General features: G+C 45.7%; 1 protein-coding gene across 2 annotated transcripts in view; it reads right to left on the bottom strand.

Moving 5' to 3' along the window:
* The window catches only part of SESN1 (sestrin 1), a 58,321-nt gene that overhangs the window by 1,043 nt on the left and 40,754 nt on the right, over positions 1–16,524 (bottom strand). For both annotated transcript variants that reach the window (XM_035900315.1, XM_035900316.1), the window contains exons 2-10: positions 9,216–9,281; positions 8,086–8,286; positions 6,939–7,121; positions 5,351–5,593; positions 3,906–4,053; positions 2,934–3,046; positions 2,498–2,688; positions 2,096–2,240; positions 1–456 (exon numbers count right to left, since the gene is read on the bottom strand). The exon at positions 1–456 is cut by the window's left edge and continues 1,043 nt beyond it. In XM_035900315.1, the coding sequence (XP_035756208.1) occupies positions 370–456; positions 2,096–2,240; positions 2,498–2,688; positions 2,934–3,046; positions 3,906–4,053; positions 5,351–5,593; positions 6,939–7,121; positions 8,086–8,286 (1,311 nt within the window). In that variant the 5' untranslated portion in view covers positions 9,216–9,281 and the 3' untranslated portion in view covers positions 1–369. The remainder of the gene's footprint in view (positions 457–2,095; positions 2,241–2,497; positions 2,689–2,933; positions 3,047–3,905; positions 4,054–5,350; positions 5,594–6,938; positions 7,122–8,085; positions 8,287–9,215; positions 9,282–16,524) is intronic.

The raw sequence follows: 16,524 nt of genomic DNA, 5'->3' as shown, positions 1-16,524 counted from the left end.
TTCTCGTGGGGAAAGCAAATGTCATCAAGTGCCACTTCTTCTCACGCTCCGCCTCCCGCAGTATTTGCCTTAACACAAGATCTATATATCTATCATTTGCTATATTGCCACAAGTTCACAGAGTGTCCCGTGCTGTCTAAAGCCAAAATACCGTGAGCAGGCAGCACTTCCGCACAACCCTGTCAACTGCCAAGCGCTCGCTGCCGGGTGGCAGCGGTGATATTCCAAGCACGGAGATAGCTGAAACTAAAGGAGTTATGGCACAATGGGCATCTTAACTTATAGCTACCCTTGGTCCTGAGGCTTCGTATCTTCCTCTGCCACACCGCAGCTGCAGAACATTCCAACGTCGACAGGCGGCCGGAGACATCAGGTCATATAGCGAGTAATAGCTCTCAGAGCATAAAGTAGTTCGGCTTGCATCCGAGCTTCTACCAGAAGCAAATTCACATGGACCTTCGGGAGAGAAAAGAAGTTGCCCTTACAACAGTGCCCTCGGGGTAAGGGACTCCAGTGATGGGGAGCCTGTGGGGCCCGTGGGCAAGGGGGGGACAGGACGGGAGGGCACGGCCCCAGCCACTGCGAGTTCTGCCCGTGAAGCTCGCTGAGGGAGGGCAGACAGCACGAGCACCCTGCGTAGCACCGCAGCGCCGCGACGGCTCACCGGTACACCCGAGCGGGGCCAAGTTCCTAGGAAGAGGCAGTCCTCCTTTAGAGGACCAACTGGTTTCACTGGAAAAAACAGACAGGCTTTCAAGCGCAGGAGCCCTTCTTCGGCAGCAGGCTCTGTGCAAGCTTGAAGGTAATTGCTCAGATTTAGCTCGATTAAGTTAATCAGATGGATAAAGGCAAAAGGGTGGTTGGTGCCTGCTGAGCGGGGGGGGGGGGTTGGGAGCAAAGGAAGAGCTGGTGAGGTGGTTTGCCCCTGTGGGACAGAGAGAGACCCCCAGGTAATTATCACCTGAACAACACGGAGCAGGTAGCTGAAGCGAGGCATAGGAAAAATTGTAACATGCCATAGAAATGCTATCTTTGCCGAGACAGAGGTGCTCAGTAGCTACCGGAGGTAAGAATTTTCATTCCCCAGCTCATCTCCTCACTGTCTTTACTGTACTTCTTTGAGGAGGAGATCAGAAACCACGTGGGGGAGGGGGTGAGAAGTATTCTCTCGCTGACAGCAAGCCGGCTGTCAGTTTGTTCTGGCACGTGCCGTGCCAGCTGTCTGTGGTTTCATTCGCACAATTTCCATGAGGATGGACAGCAACTGCGTTTGGTGACACATACGTGTATGATCCTTGGATTTTGATGGCTATGGAGATGCAAGGGTTTGGGCTTTAGAGAAGGATCTGTGTGCTTCAGCTCGTCTCTATCAGTTAGTCTAACCAAACCAGACGTCGTCATTTTTTACTTGAACAACCTTAAATCACCACCCCTGTTATAAGGGGGTATCTCTAGACTATTTTCACAAGGAGTTCAGTGAGAAATAGAGCCTCTGCTGATACAAACACCAATGAAGGCACGTTTATGTTTCAGCATTCATTTTAAGAGAGGCCCAGAAATATTTTTCCAAAGAAAAACTGGAGGGCATGAACCCGATAGGTGAGAGTTAACAGCAGAAAATACTACTGGGAGGTGCAATTCAAACTGTAACCCCCTGGCATCGGGACTTTAGGCTTCAAGAGGAAGTGACTGTTTTGGGGCCATTTGCACTAAAAATGACCATAGGACAGCAAAGACCTTGGGCCAGCAGGCAAGCTGCCCTGGGTCTGGGGCCAAGGGATGGATCCCTGCCCCTCTGGGCCACAGCAGAGGGGAAAGCTGCAGTGGAGGCGAAGCCGTGCCATTTACGCGTCCAACCTCCCCCGGACAGTTCAGAGCTCGCGCGGTCCACGGTAGCTGTTAGCCAGCAAACGCGTGGTAGGAGAAGAAAAATTTGTTCAGCCTGGGAAGTCCCGTGCCTCCTAATGGATTTACGGAACGCGAGCAGGATCCCGGTAACATCAGCTAAAGCGTAAATGCCGGCTGGGTAGCTGTGGCTGTTGGCGTGGCAAACGGATCTACCACTCCTGTCCCTCGGCACACGTGCAAGCCATACCTTCTCAGAGTGTTCAAACTGCCTCCAGAAGCTATCATACATTCGTTTTGTGGTCTTTTCAGGAGTGCAAACCACAGTCTTGATATAAACTTTAAAACTGCGGTCCAACAACTGATTAATTTCACCATAGTCATAATCATCGTATCTGTTCGGAATTGAAAGAAAAAACACTTTCATTTTCAAGAACCAGTTATTTCACTTGCATTGTCTGTAGGTTCCTACGGCGAAAGAATTATTGTGTAATTTGTACCACTACTGGCCCTTCCCCATAAATAAAAACATATGTTTTAAAATACATGTATGTTTGCTTAATAAATAGCTTTGCTTCAATCTGAGAAAGAAAAAAAAAAGCGCCAATGCTAACAAGCCCGACGTACATAGAACAAAAGTAGTAAAACCAACCTTATTCCAAACATACAATGAATATAGTTCCAAATAGCTCTTCTTAGCATTGAGGTATCCACATCTTTGTGCATGGCCATCGTGTTGTAAGTCAGATTATAAGCGATATGAAACTTCTCATCGAGTAGCTGTCCCACATCTGGGTAAAGACGATTAACCAAGGAATAGCCATGGTCTTCCCAGGAATAATCCTTAGAAGAAGTAAAAATGCAGAATGGAGCATTTTGGAAATGAGCCGGTGAAGACCTAGGGCTTCAGTGTAATTGATCTCGGGGCAGATAATCTGGGGCGGGGGTGGGGAGGCTCATTTGCTTGCTTTCAGCCTCCTCGCCCACGGGGCAGTAAGCTACAGCACAGCAATTTCCAAGTTTGGTATTTGGTACGACAAACAGATTTGGGCACTGAGCCTCCCGCCAGCAGCCCCCACCCTCTTTACCTGAACACGAAAGGTGGGCACGTGCATTCCGTGCCTGGAGAAGTCTTTGTAACCATAGCTGGTATCCTCAAAGTGACGAGACACATCTCTCGTTGGTGCCGATTCTTCATCTTCTGTCAATTTCAAACAGAATTTCACACAATTTCAGTAAGAACAAACTGGAAGGTGCCAGGGGAACTCTTACAGAAGACTGGGAGTCTCCGTGCTTTTGAAATAAACACACAGTTTCACTGGACTTCCTGTATTAAAATTCTTTGGTACGGCCCAGTGTGGCTGCAACTATGGGTTTTAGAGGCAACTCCATGAAAAACACTCAGATTCTTTCTTAAAGACAAACATCTTTTTCTCCCTTCTTTTAGGTACCAGTCTTCATTCTATCATCTCCTCCGTCGAGGGGACACTTTGCTCCTAACTCAGGGGTCTGTAAAATTTTCAAGGAAAAATCTGCTTTGGAACAGAGAACTAACTTACTTATTAAAAAAAAGAGACCTCTCAGACTTTCATGCCAAATTTGTTTTAGAGGAAAGTCTGTTGAAGAGCCCACAACAAGCCTAAGCTTGTACCAGATTAAGTATTATCCCACTGCCATCCGAAAAGGAACGTTTCATACGCTTAAATAGCTGTGTTACGGAATTCTTTTTGCATGGTCTCGCGAGATGCTTAAATCTCTTGTGAAACTTTGAGATCTCTCAAGAGAGAGACGCCACTTCTGTTGGAAGCGTCTATTAAACGTAACGCTGGTCAGCGAGTGTTACGGTGTGCTTGAGAGAAGCCACAAATCTTGGCACTGCTTTGCTTTTAAGTGATCCTGGAAGAAAAGGAGGCACCCCTAATCTTGATCCCTTCAAAGAAATGGTAATGTTTTTGAGACATCTAATAACACTCCTTTTTTTCCTCTTGCGGTAGCGAGCACTTCTTCAAGTGATTTGGAAAAGCCTAAATAAATACATATACGCACTACAGCTGCTCTACCTGAAGAACACACGAACATGCTTTCTCTCTTCTCTCTTTCAAAGCGCGTAGCCATCTCTTCCTGGCTGGCTTCCTCTTCATCTCTACACTCCTGTAGCTGCTTCATTTTCTCCATAAGAGCTGCAACTTCACAGACAGACTCCGTAGACTTGAAAAGGAGAGAAAAACATTTCGTTTTCATGTTACAAGAACTGAAAAAGATGGTGGAAATCATCGAGCCGGAAAATTTAAATGCAAGCAAGCCGTGTCCTTCATTTACATCTTTAAACACTGATTTTTTCAAAGAAAACAGTTCCTGAAAGAAATCTGTACTGACCCAACGGTTCACATTTAGTCATCACCTTTTCTCAATTAGATCCCTGGTATTTTTAAGTATATTTTGAGAATCACAGCTTTTTGGAACGAGTGGTTCTCCCATTAAAATTAAAGTCCTTTCTCTTACTTAATCTAAATGTTTAGCAACTGAAAAACAAGGAGCTAGAACAGAAATTCTGGTAGAGGAAGTAACCACAATTTACTGCCCAGCTGTGTCTTTCCCCCTCTCTGCTCACAGAGAAGAAACATACTGAAGGAAAAAGGAAGAGTGAGCGTAAATGCAGATTTAATGAAGCCTCAAAGGAAAGCTAGTGCAAGATAATCTTATTTCACAAGAGCTGCTTTAACACCACAACACACTATTCATTCAATATCTGGTCTTGTAAAAATCCATCAATGCAAAGCAAAATAAAGTTATCTTCAGTTTATACAGTTCTGCCCCCTTCCTCTCTGCCTTTTGCAGTTCGCTCCTTCAGAGAGCTTCAGCAAGCTCCATCAAACAAAATTTCAATGCCACCCACACCATGGCAGTAAAGTCTCATAGGCAAGGAACCTGCACCAAAAATACCCTGTTATCACTGTTCTTAAACCAACCCCTCGTTCACATCATGCTTTCCACTAAGTGGAAGCAAGTAGAAGATCCCTCCCTGAGCATAACCGCTGCAGTCACAAAAAGCTGTTTTAGAGTTTAGAGTCAGAAAATTGTGAACGATCTGCTGTGTGAGGTATCACAAACACCTCAACGTAACAAAGTCAGAGACTGGAACCAAAGGAAGACCCAACTTTCCACTGCACCCATGAAAAAAAGCATTCCTGGCCACTGGTGCTCCAGACAGGCATCACGAACTAGCTGAGGCCAGGAATTGTCTCGATTTGCCTCTATGAATGACAAGAGTCCAAAAAACCAGACAACCAAGAGACTGTCAACTTTGTCTCTCCCTTCTGTAACCTCCCCCAGCGTCATTTCAGCTTTTCCTAAATGTATCTTTTCAACTGGTTAGCTCTCATCTGGCTTAGGCTCATCAATCCCACTCTCGGTGAACGAAAAGAGACGGGCATCCTCCGTGTATTGAAGTTTACGGGGAAACTACTACTATTGAAAGAGACTGTTTGTTCAGACAGGTACTTACTGGAACGCTTCCAGTTGGGCTGGCATGAATTTCATCCACCCCGTGGTAACCATTTGTAATGTCGCATATGCAGTAGTTGCTGACGGAAGGGGGCCTGAAGGTGTGACCGCCTTCACAGTCGATCTCTGGGCTGATTCCACAACCAAACGTGAAGGAAGCAAGGGAGTGGTACTGTGTAAGGAGAACGACCGCGTGGATCAGCTCTGCCAGGGACCAGCTGTTCTCTTCAGTCTTCAAAAGTTGCTTCAAAAATAATGCATGACAGAAGTATGAATTCTGAGGTCATTCAAACGATCCCACCTTAATGCAGTCTAACAACACGTTTCTTTACCAGATAAAATTATTTTTCCCAAGTCCGTAATTGCTTCCTAACTCTCTTGCTGCCATTAGTGCGCTCAGTGGCCTGTTACCAGGTTACCTGCCAGCCACAGACTCACGTGGTTAAGCCACACAGGAGACGACTTCTCTCCCCTCTCTGGCCCTCACCTATTGAACCAAGTTGGGGTTTTCTATTTTGCACCACATGGTTTCTACTGAGGCCAGACCAACTTGCATTGAAATTTCACACCTCTGATAGAGATGCAACCACAACAGTCACATGTTGCTTCCTTCAACTGGTCTTTACAGTCTCAGATAACCCGGGCAACTCCTTGTGGAACAGCTGTGTAAAAACCTGGCATCAGGGCTGGGCTCCCTCCACCTTGTCCCTGTGGGTGGAATGCTCTACAGTTGACAAGAAGCTTCAACCCCCAACTTCCCCTTCAGGCAGGAAAGTGTGGGAGGTTTGGAGCCTTGTGGCAGAGCACGCACCCTCCCCCCAGCCCAGCGTCCTGCCTCCCAGCGGGACCCGCCGACGCCTCTCTACCTGGCAGACAGCGCCGAGAAAGTCCCAGCACCCACCTCCTCCTTGCTAAGGGTAAAGAGAAGAGCAGAGCAGAAGGAGCTGCTCCAGTAACCACGGCCAGGCCCGGGGGCAGGCAAGCCCCTGCCTTGAGCGCTGCTGTGCTGCAGGCACCCTCGAAGCTGGCTGATCGGGGTAGCCCTCAGAGGAGGGGACAGCAGGAGCGGTGGCCTGTGGGTGCTGCGGTCCCGGCTGGCTTGTACCACCACCGCTGCCCTGGGCTGTTTCATACCAGCCTCCTCCCTCCAACCCAGCCTGAAAGCCAAGCATTTGAACCAGCAGCAATTGGGACAAAACCGCAGTGATTGGTGTTCTGCCCAACCTCTGGCAGCATCTCCGAAACGCTCAAGGGGTTCTGGCTACTGAAAGCACAGAGCTTCAGGAAGCGCACATCCGCGTACATCCGAGCACATCGTCTTTGCACCAACAGAATTCTGGCATGACAACTCTGACGTGTCAGTGCATGGTAGATTAAAATCATTAGTCATTTAAGACCAGTTATGACCATGTCAGCTTTACAAGGGCACAAGTGGTACTCTATCATGCAGTGTCACAGTGATGTCACACTGAAATGAAAGTTGGTAACACAAAGCTTCTTTCACCCTGTCTGGCTTAACCCTAAGAATCTGTGATTGCATTACTGAGAAATAAGGGTACATTCACATTATTACTCCATGAAAGATTTACCTCGATATGTTCCTTCGTGATAAGCCAGGGTCGGTGAGCCAGCATTTTGTTCAGTTCCCCTAAATTTTGCAGTTTTTGAGGTGCATTTTCCAGACCATTCAACCATTTAGGGTCTCCACCGACATGAAGGAAGTCATTCACGTGGAGGTTTACAAGGTAAGAGCACTGATGTCGTGCTGCAGCCTAGAAAGGAAAACGCAGTTGTGATACAGACAACAATTACAGTAATTGTTAGTGCTTCATGACAAATACTGTAAGTCATCATTTCCTCAAAATAGTCAAGAATAAGACTTGCAGTGATCAAAGGCTGAAGTAAAAAAAATTAACACATCAGCCTGTTTTGATTATTGTTCTCACAACGTAAATATTCCTCCTTCATATACACTGTAACTATGCTGGCTACAGATGCAACATGCCTATATCCAGGGAGAAGCACAGGCATAGATTTATGGTATGTCCTGAAGCAAGTAATCCATACTGCACGGTACTCTCCAGTGGGGAAGAAGCAAGGCTGCCTCTAGGTGGATCTTTACCAGCAAAAAACAAAAGCAGGTTTTAGAATGCATATAGCAAGAGAGACTGAGGGCAGCTTTTCCGCAAAGAACATACCCAGTATCATTTATACAGAGAGTAATACTTTCCCCATCAAATTAAGACACGGCCCAAAACGTTAAATTAAATTTCAGCAAGCAAAGATCATTGATCTAGCAGATTGGAAATTATGAAATCAACCACTTCTAGCAGACAACCTGCTTAGATTTGAGAGATTCAGAAAGAGATGATGGGACAGACTACTGAGTTAGTGGGAGGTGTTCTCGACAGGACACACAGACAAACAAGCTTTTCTGAAAAACAGTTTCTGAGACACAAAGGAAACCAAAACCAAACAACTGTCTTATTTCTGTAACAGATTTTTTTCCCCCCTCTTTCTCACAGTCGTGCTGAAACTATGAACATACAGCACCGGTCTTATGAAACAATTTGTAGAACAGACACAAACCAACCTACTCTGCTTTTCCCCTCAGCTCCTGATGAAATGCCCTTCCAACTAGAAACTGCAAAACACGGTAATAACTGCTACTAAACAAAGACCAGAGACTGTTGCCAAAGTGGCTGTTTCTGCTTGCTGCTTTATGTTCCAGCATACCATTATGCCGATGTAGTGTCGGTAATGAAGCGGGAGCGGACCGTCCATTTGCAGTAGATAGTGCTGAGTTTTTAGAAAGCTTTCAAGATACTGTGGGTGGAAAACCATCACCAAGGTAACATTGTCCAATCGGCCCAGCGTAGCAAAAGAATCTGCGAACAGCGTGTGCATCATGGCGTCTTCGTTTCCCACTTGAATCATCTGACGGAACAGAAAGAGCAATTAGCAATATTGTCTAAGAAATACCAATAAAATAGTAAATAAATATATTACCACAGCACCCAGAGGCCCCAGTGAAAGGGATTATATTATAAATATATTAACGGCATTAAATCAGTGCACATAAGGCAAGGCACATGAAATCCCTTTAATACCTCTCATTTAGGAGATCACGAGCGGTTATATCAGCAAAAGGAGATTTTTGGCTTTATGCTTTCTCTTGTACGACACCGACTTCTCGTTTTTAACTGTCTCACCTTCACTTTCTTGAATGCCCCAAATTGATCTAACTTGGTTTATTATAACAACAAAAAGCTAATTGAATAATTGTTTTTACTAGGGGAAAAAGAGGGAAAGAAGTAAAAAGCTAAGCTAGAGGACAAGAGAGGGAAATAAAAGGAAATTGAAACTTAAGGCCCTAAAATTCCTAGAAAACCACAGGCACATTAGAAACTTTTCCTCTGCTCCAAATTCTCTTACCAGACCATCAGGAGGGAAGCACCAGAAATGTTCAGCCACAGTACTCTGAAGCTTCTCAGATTATTCAGAACGGTAGAGGCAGCTCAAAAAGAAAGCAGCCCCAGCGCAGGGGGGCAGGTGCCTTGTGGACCAGTAGGAAATTACATCTGGCTGGCCACATGGAAACAAGACACTCTTACAGAAAACAGTACTGGGTTTCTCTTATGCTAGATAGCAGTACAGGAGGGGTCATAACTCTTCCAAAGCTCCCCAGGGCTCTCACTGCTTCTGTACACTAAAGCTGTGGCCAAAGTCTCACCAGGACTGAATGTGATCATGACTGAAAATGTTTTGCAGCTCAGCAGCTGTCCCGAAACCAAATGTGGGTTACTTCTAAAAGGGTGTTCCTTAAAAGCATAAAGTTCACTGTGTACTTGAAAACACTACCACACCTCCTTCTCAGGGATGAATCTGCTTGGTCCGTGTCCCAGTGGTCTAGGAATTCTTATTCCAAGTTCCTAGAAAAGAAAATTACACCATCTCAGCATTTAGTTACAAACAGCTTTTTAGCTGTGGTTGCAGGAAAGAAAAGAGTTCTCCACGCAGGGCTGGGTTTATTTGGGTACTCGTGGTACTCTTACACGGGTACTTTTACTAGTACCATTTGTACAAATGCAAATCATTTTTTATACAAGTGCTTTATAATTAGCCACGCTTGTTTACAGTGTGCTGCCCCACTCCAGCAAGAAAAAATTCAACAACAAAGGCCCTGCCAACCGAAGAAAACACACACAAATTTATATGCACACACACACACAACCTGGTTCACAGAAAATTCTGCATAAAGCATATTTTGGCAGCCTGTCCAGGACAAGGAGTTCAGTACATAGCCGGCTGCTGTGTGGTTATGCCACTGATACAAAACGAGACTGATGTGTGTCTGTACATCCGCAGTACGCCAGCACATAACACTCTGTGCATCTGTCAGGAAATGAAACAGCTGTAACCCTAATCAGATTTTTTTCCCAACCTCAAAGAGCTCTTAAACTGCTGAAAGTACCTGATCTACACTTGCATCTGCTTTCTTTTCAACATAGGATAAAAGCTATTCACGCCGGGAGGGAGGGGATTGCGCTCAATCAGAGCAGCAGCAGCCAGGTCCTCGCACACGCCTCTGTGGACAAGCTGCCTTGCAGGTAGGAGGGAGGCCGGGCACCCCTCCAGCAGTTCACTACTCACCCTCTCCCTCAGCTAGGTGAAGCTTTCTGCCAGGCCTATGGCACCCTGGGCCCTTCGGGCAGCCAAGGAGCAAACTGCATAAAAGACTTGGGTGCGTTTGTGTCCTTCGGAAGGGTGGGAGCCATGGGTTCAAGAGCAGCTTCTGCGTTTGGCACAGAGCAGCCCTCAGAGAAGGCACAGCAGGGTCCACGGGGCACGTACCAAAGCAGGACATCGGCCCCACCTCGCACATTCACACATGCCCACCTCCCCATTGCTGCAGAGGCTCACCCCTTCGTGTGCGCAGCATCTGCTGCAAGCCATCTCTCCCGAGAGGATCGCTCCTCAACCAGCGGGCATGGCTTCCCCAGGGAAGACGGGAGGCCTGCCACCCAAAGCAGCTCCCAGCCGGGCAGCTGATGGCACGGCGCTCTTACAGATGGAGGGAGACCTGGGATTAAAGCTGGGGATGGAGCTGAGCGCTGAATACCAGGCTGTATATATGAACTGATGGTTTGGGCTCCTTATCTGTTCCCTCTCCCCTGGTCACCTTTTAAAACACATCCAATTGCCTCTGTTCCACAGCCCAAACCACTCATTTTCTGATGATACCAACCCTGTCCAGGTTCTCCACTGGGTTTAGATGAATGAACATCATGTGTTGAGCCAGTTCAGGCCACACAGAGAGCAGAGGGGCACCTTCAGCAGTTTTAGGCCTCAAAAGCAAATGAAGCCCCTAAAAGTTGGTTGCCAAAAGCGGTTTTTAACTTTGCTACATTTTCCCCACGTAGATAAAGGCTGTAATAAAGAAGCAACGCTGGTTGCGCTCGCTATTGCACTTTTTCTGTCTTTAGCTGAGGTTTCTATTTGCGCGAGTTCATTGCACGAGAAGCAATTTTATTAATCAGTTACTGTTCCCTGAACTTTCCCCTAAGACTAAAAAGCAGCTTCAGGGAGCTGGAAACAATCAGCACAGGTCTAAGTCAGAACTACCAAAGCCCATCAGGCTCTGACAGTCTCCTTAAATCTGAGGGTCTCGACATATAAAAAAGAATTTTGCCTGCCAGCCAAGTCTCTAGCAATGCCACTTGGTGGATGGAATTTGTATCTCAAAAAACACCCTCTCTCCTCAAAGCTCTAGCACAGCTTCTTACCTCCTAACAAATTAGAGAAACATCTTGCATCCAAATGACAGCAAGGAAGAAAAGTCTGTCTGCATCATTTAACTTCGCAGCTGTCTGCAGCTGTCTGCCAGCTCAAGCACTCCAAGAGGAATACCTTGAAGTTTAATTCTTGGACAACTATGTTTCAGTCTTCCCCCTTCCCACAACATTTACAGGAAGAAAAAGACCCCCGAGATTTAAGAACCTGAGATCAGCAGGCTGCTAAGATGTTTTGCCTCAGAATCTAAAATACATCAGTTTCAATACACTTCACCTTTTTTTAAGGCACGCAGAGGTCAAACCACTATGATTACACTGCATCTAACAGGTTACATTACTTAAGTAATCAAACCCTCGCTGTAAAGCAACTGAGGGTTTTTTTGAGGATTGAATAAGTTGCTTTGTTTTCCCTCAGGGGAAGCAGCATCCCCCTGAAATCATGCCACCAGCCTAGTACTTGAGAAGCCTGGGTTCAAGTCTCTGTTCTGACAGAGATGTTGTGAAGGATTTGTGAAGATGAGCCTCAGTTTGCCATCTGCAAAATGGGGGGTGAATACATTTCTTCCAGAGGGTGCTGAGAACAGAAATAAGCTTGTTGTCATAAGGTGCATGGTTACCACAGTCACGAGAGTTGTATAAATTCTGACCCATTAGAAACCCTCTGAAAATTGCTATTCTTCAGTGACAAGCTATGGCAGGCCTTTTAAAAACTGTTTTCCCTTCCTTTTCAGAAGCAGCATTTAATCAAGTTCTCCTATTCCTCAAGAAATAGCAGGCATCTCCAGGTACTCCCAGTATCCCGACATTTCAAATACTATACAGACAACACAGTAATAACTCTCAAAACAGTCCTAGAGTATCTTTCCTCCATTTTGAACATACTTCTATGCTCCACGATGCCCTTCACTAAGCCTCCATCTTCCAAACACACTCAACTCAAGGACCACCACCCTCCAGCTTTCCCTGTCAAAGGCGAGAGCTGCATCCTGACCAGCCACACCACCACTTCTCTCTCCTGCACCTTCCTCTCAAAGCAGCACCTCACCTGGAGCACCAACAAGCACTCGGTGAAGCAGCCAGGGCTAGCAAACAATATTTACTTTGGTTATTACGAAAGTATAAGCAACTTTCACGCAATTCCAGACCACCGAGTTGCACACCAAGGTGACCTACTTAGTGACATGTTTTCTGCATCAAACTTCTCCCAGCTTCTTTCCTCCTGTTTGGTAACCTTGCCACACCACTTCCATTCAGCCTAGAAACTCTGCAGCAGAATACAGCTCCACGCTCAGCAGAAAGCCAACCACAACTGAGGCTTTATGTACAAATAATACACCATCATCGTCATCATCATCATCATCATGCATGAGAGGCACTCCATCTTCAAAGCCAGAACATAAAACTCGGATGGCTGCGAAGCTGAGCACCAAGGGTGGAACAGATTTCACCTTCAGCACCCAGCAGCTCACAGCTCATAGAGGGAGGTGGGCCTCGCCAGGTGGCAACCCACTCCACCGCTCACTGTCCAGAGGGAAGCCAGACTTTAGCCATATAAATGCTGTATTGCTATGCTGGCGGAGATGACCTCAGAAATCACAGAAAAGTCTCCTCTTTCCCCTTTATGTAACGTAAGTTGCGTTTCTGTAGAGCCACTATCATTATTTTCATGGGAACTATGTTCACCAGATACCTCCCATTTCTCAATCCGCATGTTCCTCATCAGTGCCTTATCTGAGCACCTCATCTCATGCATCTCATTCGTGCCACATTCCCGTAAGGCAGGACAAGTGTTTTATCTCCCATTTAGAAAAAAAAAAAACCCTGAGAAACAGAAAAGCTACATGTCTAACAGAGGCTGCTACAGAAGACTGGCGTCTTGAGCCGAGATCTCTCAAGTCACGGGCTACTGCCCTGACCATCAGACTGTGTGCCTTTTCAGAGACTTCTCACCCAGGAAATATGTTTTATGCAAATTTACACCAGGACACAGCTCTTCAGAGCTAAGACAGAAGAGCGAATGAGACAAGCTTGCAAACTTAATCATATACTTCCCAGTTACCATTCTCTCTCACCAGTCTCCCCCACTAAGCACATCCAACTCCACAATGACAACCAGACCAAAAATCTGTACTGCATGCACGCATATGCTCAGAGAAGACCACTCTAAAACCGCAGACACATATAAACTCACTCTACTTATGGCTTTTCTGTATCTTAAGACTTTGCCAATCTTTGTTAAAGCCCACTTTTTGGTAACTTTTTAAAATGTCTTAACAAGAACAGCATTCCTATCAAATTTAAGTAAGAGCTTGCAAAAACAGAAAACTGAACTGCAAATGCTTAGAAGAGGTTTTTAAATACTTAAACTCCAACATGCATCACCTCCGCTAGTAACAGAGCATCATCTGCTTTGGTTCTGGACCTCTTTAAAACGTAAGTGAAGAAAACAAAAGGTCACTTCTGAACAGACACCCAGCACCAGAAGTTCCACCTAGAAACACTGAAGCAGAGTGAAGTTACGAGCCGAGATGCAGGGCCACTAGAACAGGAACAGCTACCTAACCTCAGCTACAGCTCGTGCTCCATACTGCACCTAAAATGCAGCTAGAGCTCTGCCTCTTATCACAAAACCTCTCCCAAAACTCTGTTACAGTTTTGTCAGATGGGTATGGGGACTGTTACTGAACTGTTGATTTTCAGATGTTCAGGGTTCACGAGCTGAGCGCTAGCTATGAACCACAATCTTCAGACTGCTTCCCTGGTGTTAGCACAGTGAGTCATTTTGCTCCCCTCAAGTACAGTCAGCACCAATATCAAATGTTCTATCTCCCAGAGAGACTTATTTACATACTTACTTAAGCCTCCTCTAAATGGCAAAAAGAACATTTTATCACAGACAAGCCACAGGCAAAGTGAAAATACAATTATTGATTTACTTTGCCAAACCACATTTGGATTAACATCTTCATCTGAATCATCTGTGTCCTGGTTAAGCGCTAAATACTGCAACATTCAAACCAAATCATACGAAAACCACACACTGTAATGCAATATAACGCAATCTCAAGGAAAGAACCAGAGAAGGGTTTTTTTTAAGAGTCAGAGGTGACCTTTTCTGGAGGTAATGTTTTCCTAGACAACCAGCGATCATTTTACATAACCTAAGTGCATTCTTACCCATGCTTAGGGTTAAGAAAGGCACGAGCCATGGGTTAAAAAACTCTTCAACACAATCTCCTAGTGGAATTACCCTCCCTCCCTCCCTCCCTCCCCTAATGAAAATTCAGCTTAGGATATATTATGGTATGCATTTGAAGCCGACATTAAAAATACCCACTTAGAGCTTTATATGCTTCTAGGATAAAATGCCCCAAAGCATCTAAGCGTCCAAGAAGCCCACGCTGCATTTCCAAGGGAGGCTTTGGCACTTACCAGTCTAAGAGGCCTGGTGCTGGTGCTGCTGCTGCTTCGCTCACTGTGTCTCGTTCCTACTTCCCCTTTAAAGGCCACTGACAGCAAAACCCCACCGGTGGCGACACTGGCAGGCTACAGATTTGGAGTTTCCTTGTTTAGGATCTTAACAACAATGACTGGCACAACTGGCCTCACAGGGCAAGTTATTTATCACCAAGCTGATGCATACTCAGCTTAAAAGCTGTATTTTCAGTTCTGCTAGATGCAGTAGCTACTGTAGTTTCCTTACCAGATGGGGAACTTTTGAAAATGAAGGGATTAAGAAACAAAGAGTAGTGATTATGATTCTTTTCTTACAAACACTAAAAAAAAAAAATAATCCCACAAATCCTGCACCTTTTCTAAAAGCAGGTCTAAGCAGAACTGGCTGTTTTTCCTATCTTATTCATTTATTTAATCCAGCAGTAGCTGCAATTGTTGTGGCTTTCTTAAACAAACCACAATTCACGTTAAAATGACAGCAGAATAATCCCCAAAATGCTCAGGTAGTCTAAATTTTTGCACTGGTTCCACTCTGCGGATATCTCAGGGTGAAGCACTAGACATGTCTGCACTTGCACGGATTTAAAGAACTGAGAACAAGTACTCTCCCCCCACCCCCCCCAGCCACAAAGCACTTTGTTCCACAGACCTACCGCTCATCACTAGAATTAAGAGCACAGCAAACGTTGAACTGTTTCTATTTCACAAAAGAATACATTATTCTTATATGAATTTAAATACTTAACTGACTTTAAATATTAGTGAGTGCATTTTCTCTGAACGTCTCAAAGTCCTTTGACATACCAGATTTTAAAAACATCCCCAACCCATTTATGTGACTTGATTAAGACAGAAATTAAGGCAAAGGAACGTGTGCTCAAGGTCGCACACCCCGTTCACCAGGGCAGGAATAAAAGCAGTCTCCCCGGTCTCAAGCTCTAACACCTCTTCTCTTGTCATCTTCTCGGACCGAGCATTAAGGGCAGGTCCAGCTGGAGCAGTCTCGGGGCACCTAAGTGCAGTGCTACCTGTTCTCCCTCCGCAGTAACAGCTCTTCCTGAAGTGGTTTTGTGACACAACAGCCTAGAGACCACAACCCAATTTACTTTTGATATGAGTTCACTGAAACCAAGAGGCTGCATGTCAATGACAAGTGCCTAGCTTGTCCGTATGTGTACAATGAAACAAAAAGCATTAAAGGGTGAAGGATTCGGAAGGAAGGTCTGCAATTTCCACGCTGTGAAAGCTGTTTAAATGGCAGTAAATCGGTGTCACAGAAGGAAACAAGTGTAAACGTGACAGTGACCATTTGCATTACGTAGACTGTGCTGCTGGATTATGTCAAAGCAAAGCAATTTGTATCCACGAGGTACTAGAGCTGTACAAACCAGAAAAATACAAAAACCAGTTTCTGTGGCAACCTGCAGCAGTTTGAGGACTTAAAAGTTTCCTTTAAAAGAAAAATCTTAACACGGTGACACTAAGAAGCTTACAAAAGAGAACCAAAGCAGCATTTTAATTCCTGTCCAAAATAACGCTATTGACTTGCGTTTGTCTACAACGACAGCAAGCTCTTCTCCAGCAGAAACACAAGACCGGCCTCGCTGTTTCAAAAGGATAATCCAAGTCCGCGCAAGACCGAAATAAATACCGGGTAATCCAGAGGCAAAAACTACTTGGACAAGCGTAAAAAGCCAGGAGAGACAGCCCTCCACCACAGAGACAAGCGGTACACAGCCCTTCGGGGACCCGCTGGCGGCGGGGGGGCAAACGGCAGCATCTGCAGGCTGCCCCGGGATACCCGGCAGAAGGCAGCTAGAAAGGACCTGCAAACCCCCCAAAGTTACCCTCCAGTAGCTCTGCACGGTGCCTGTGCGGGTCGAGCGAGGAGCCCGCAAGGAAGCACCGCTCCCGCCTTGGGGCT

This window comes from Egretta garzetta, unplaced genomic scaffold (genome assembly GCF_000687185.1).
Source record: "Egretta garzetta isolate BGI_Z169 unplaced genomic scaffold, ASM68718v1 scaffold138, whole genome shotgun sequence".
Lineage (NCBI taxonomy): Eukaryota > Metazoa > Chordata > Aves > Pelecaniformes > Ardeidae > Egretta > Egretta garzetta.
The sequence above is the reverse complement of the archived record's forward strand: the minus strand, read 5'-3'. Positions and strand labels throughout refer to the sequence as shown.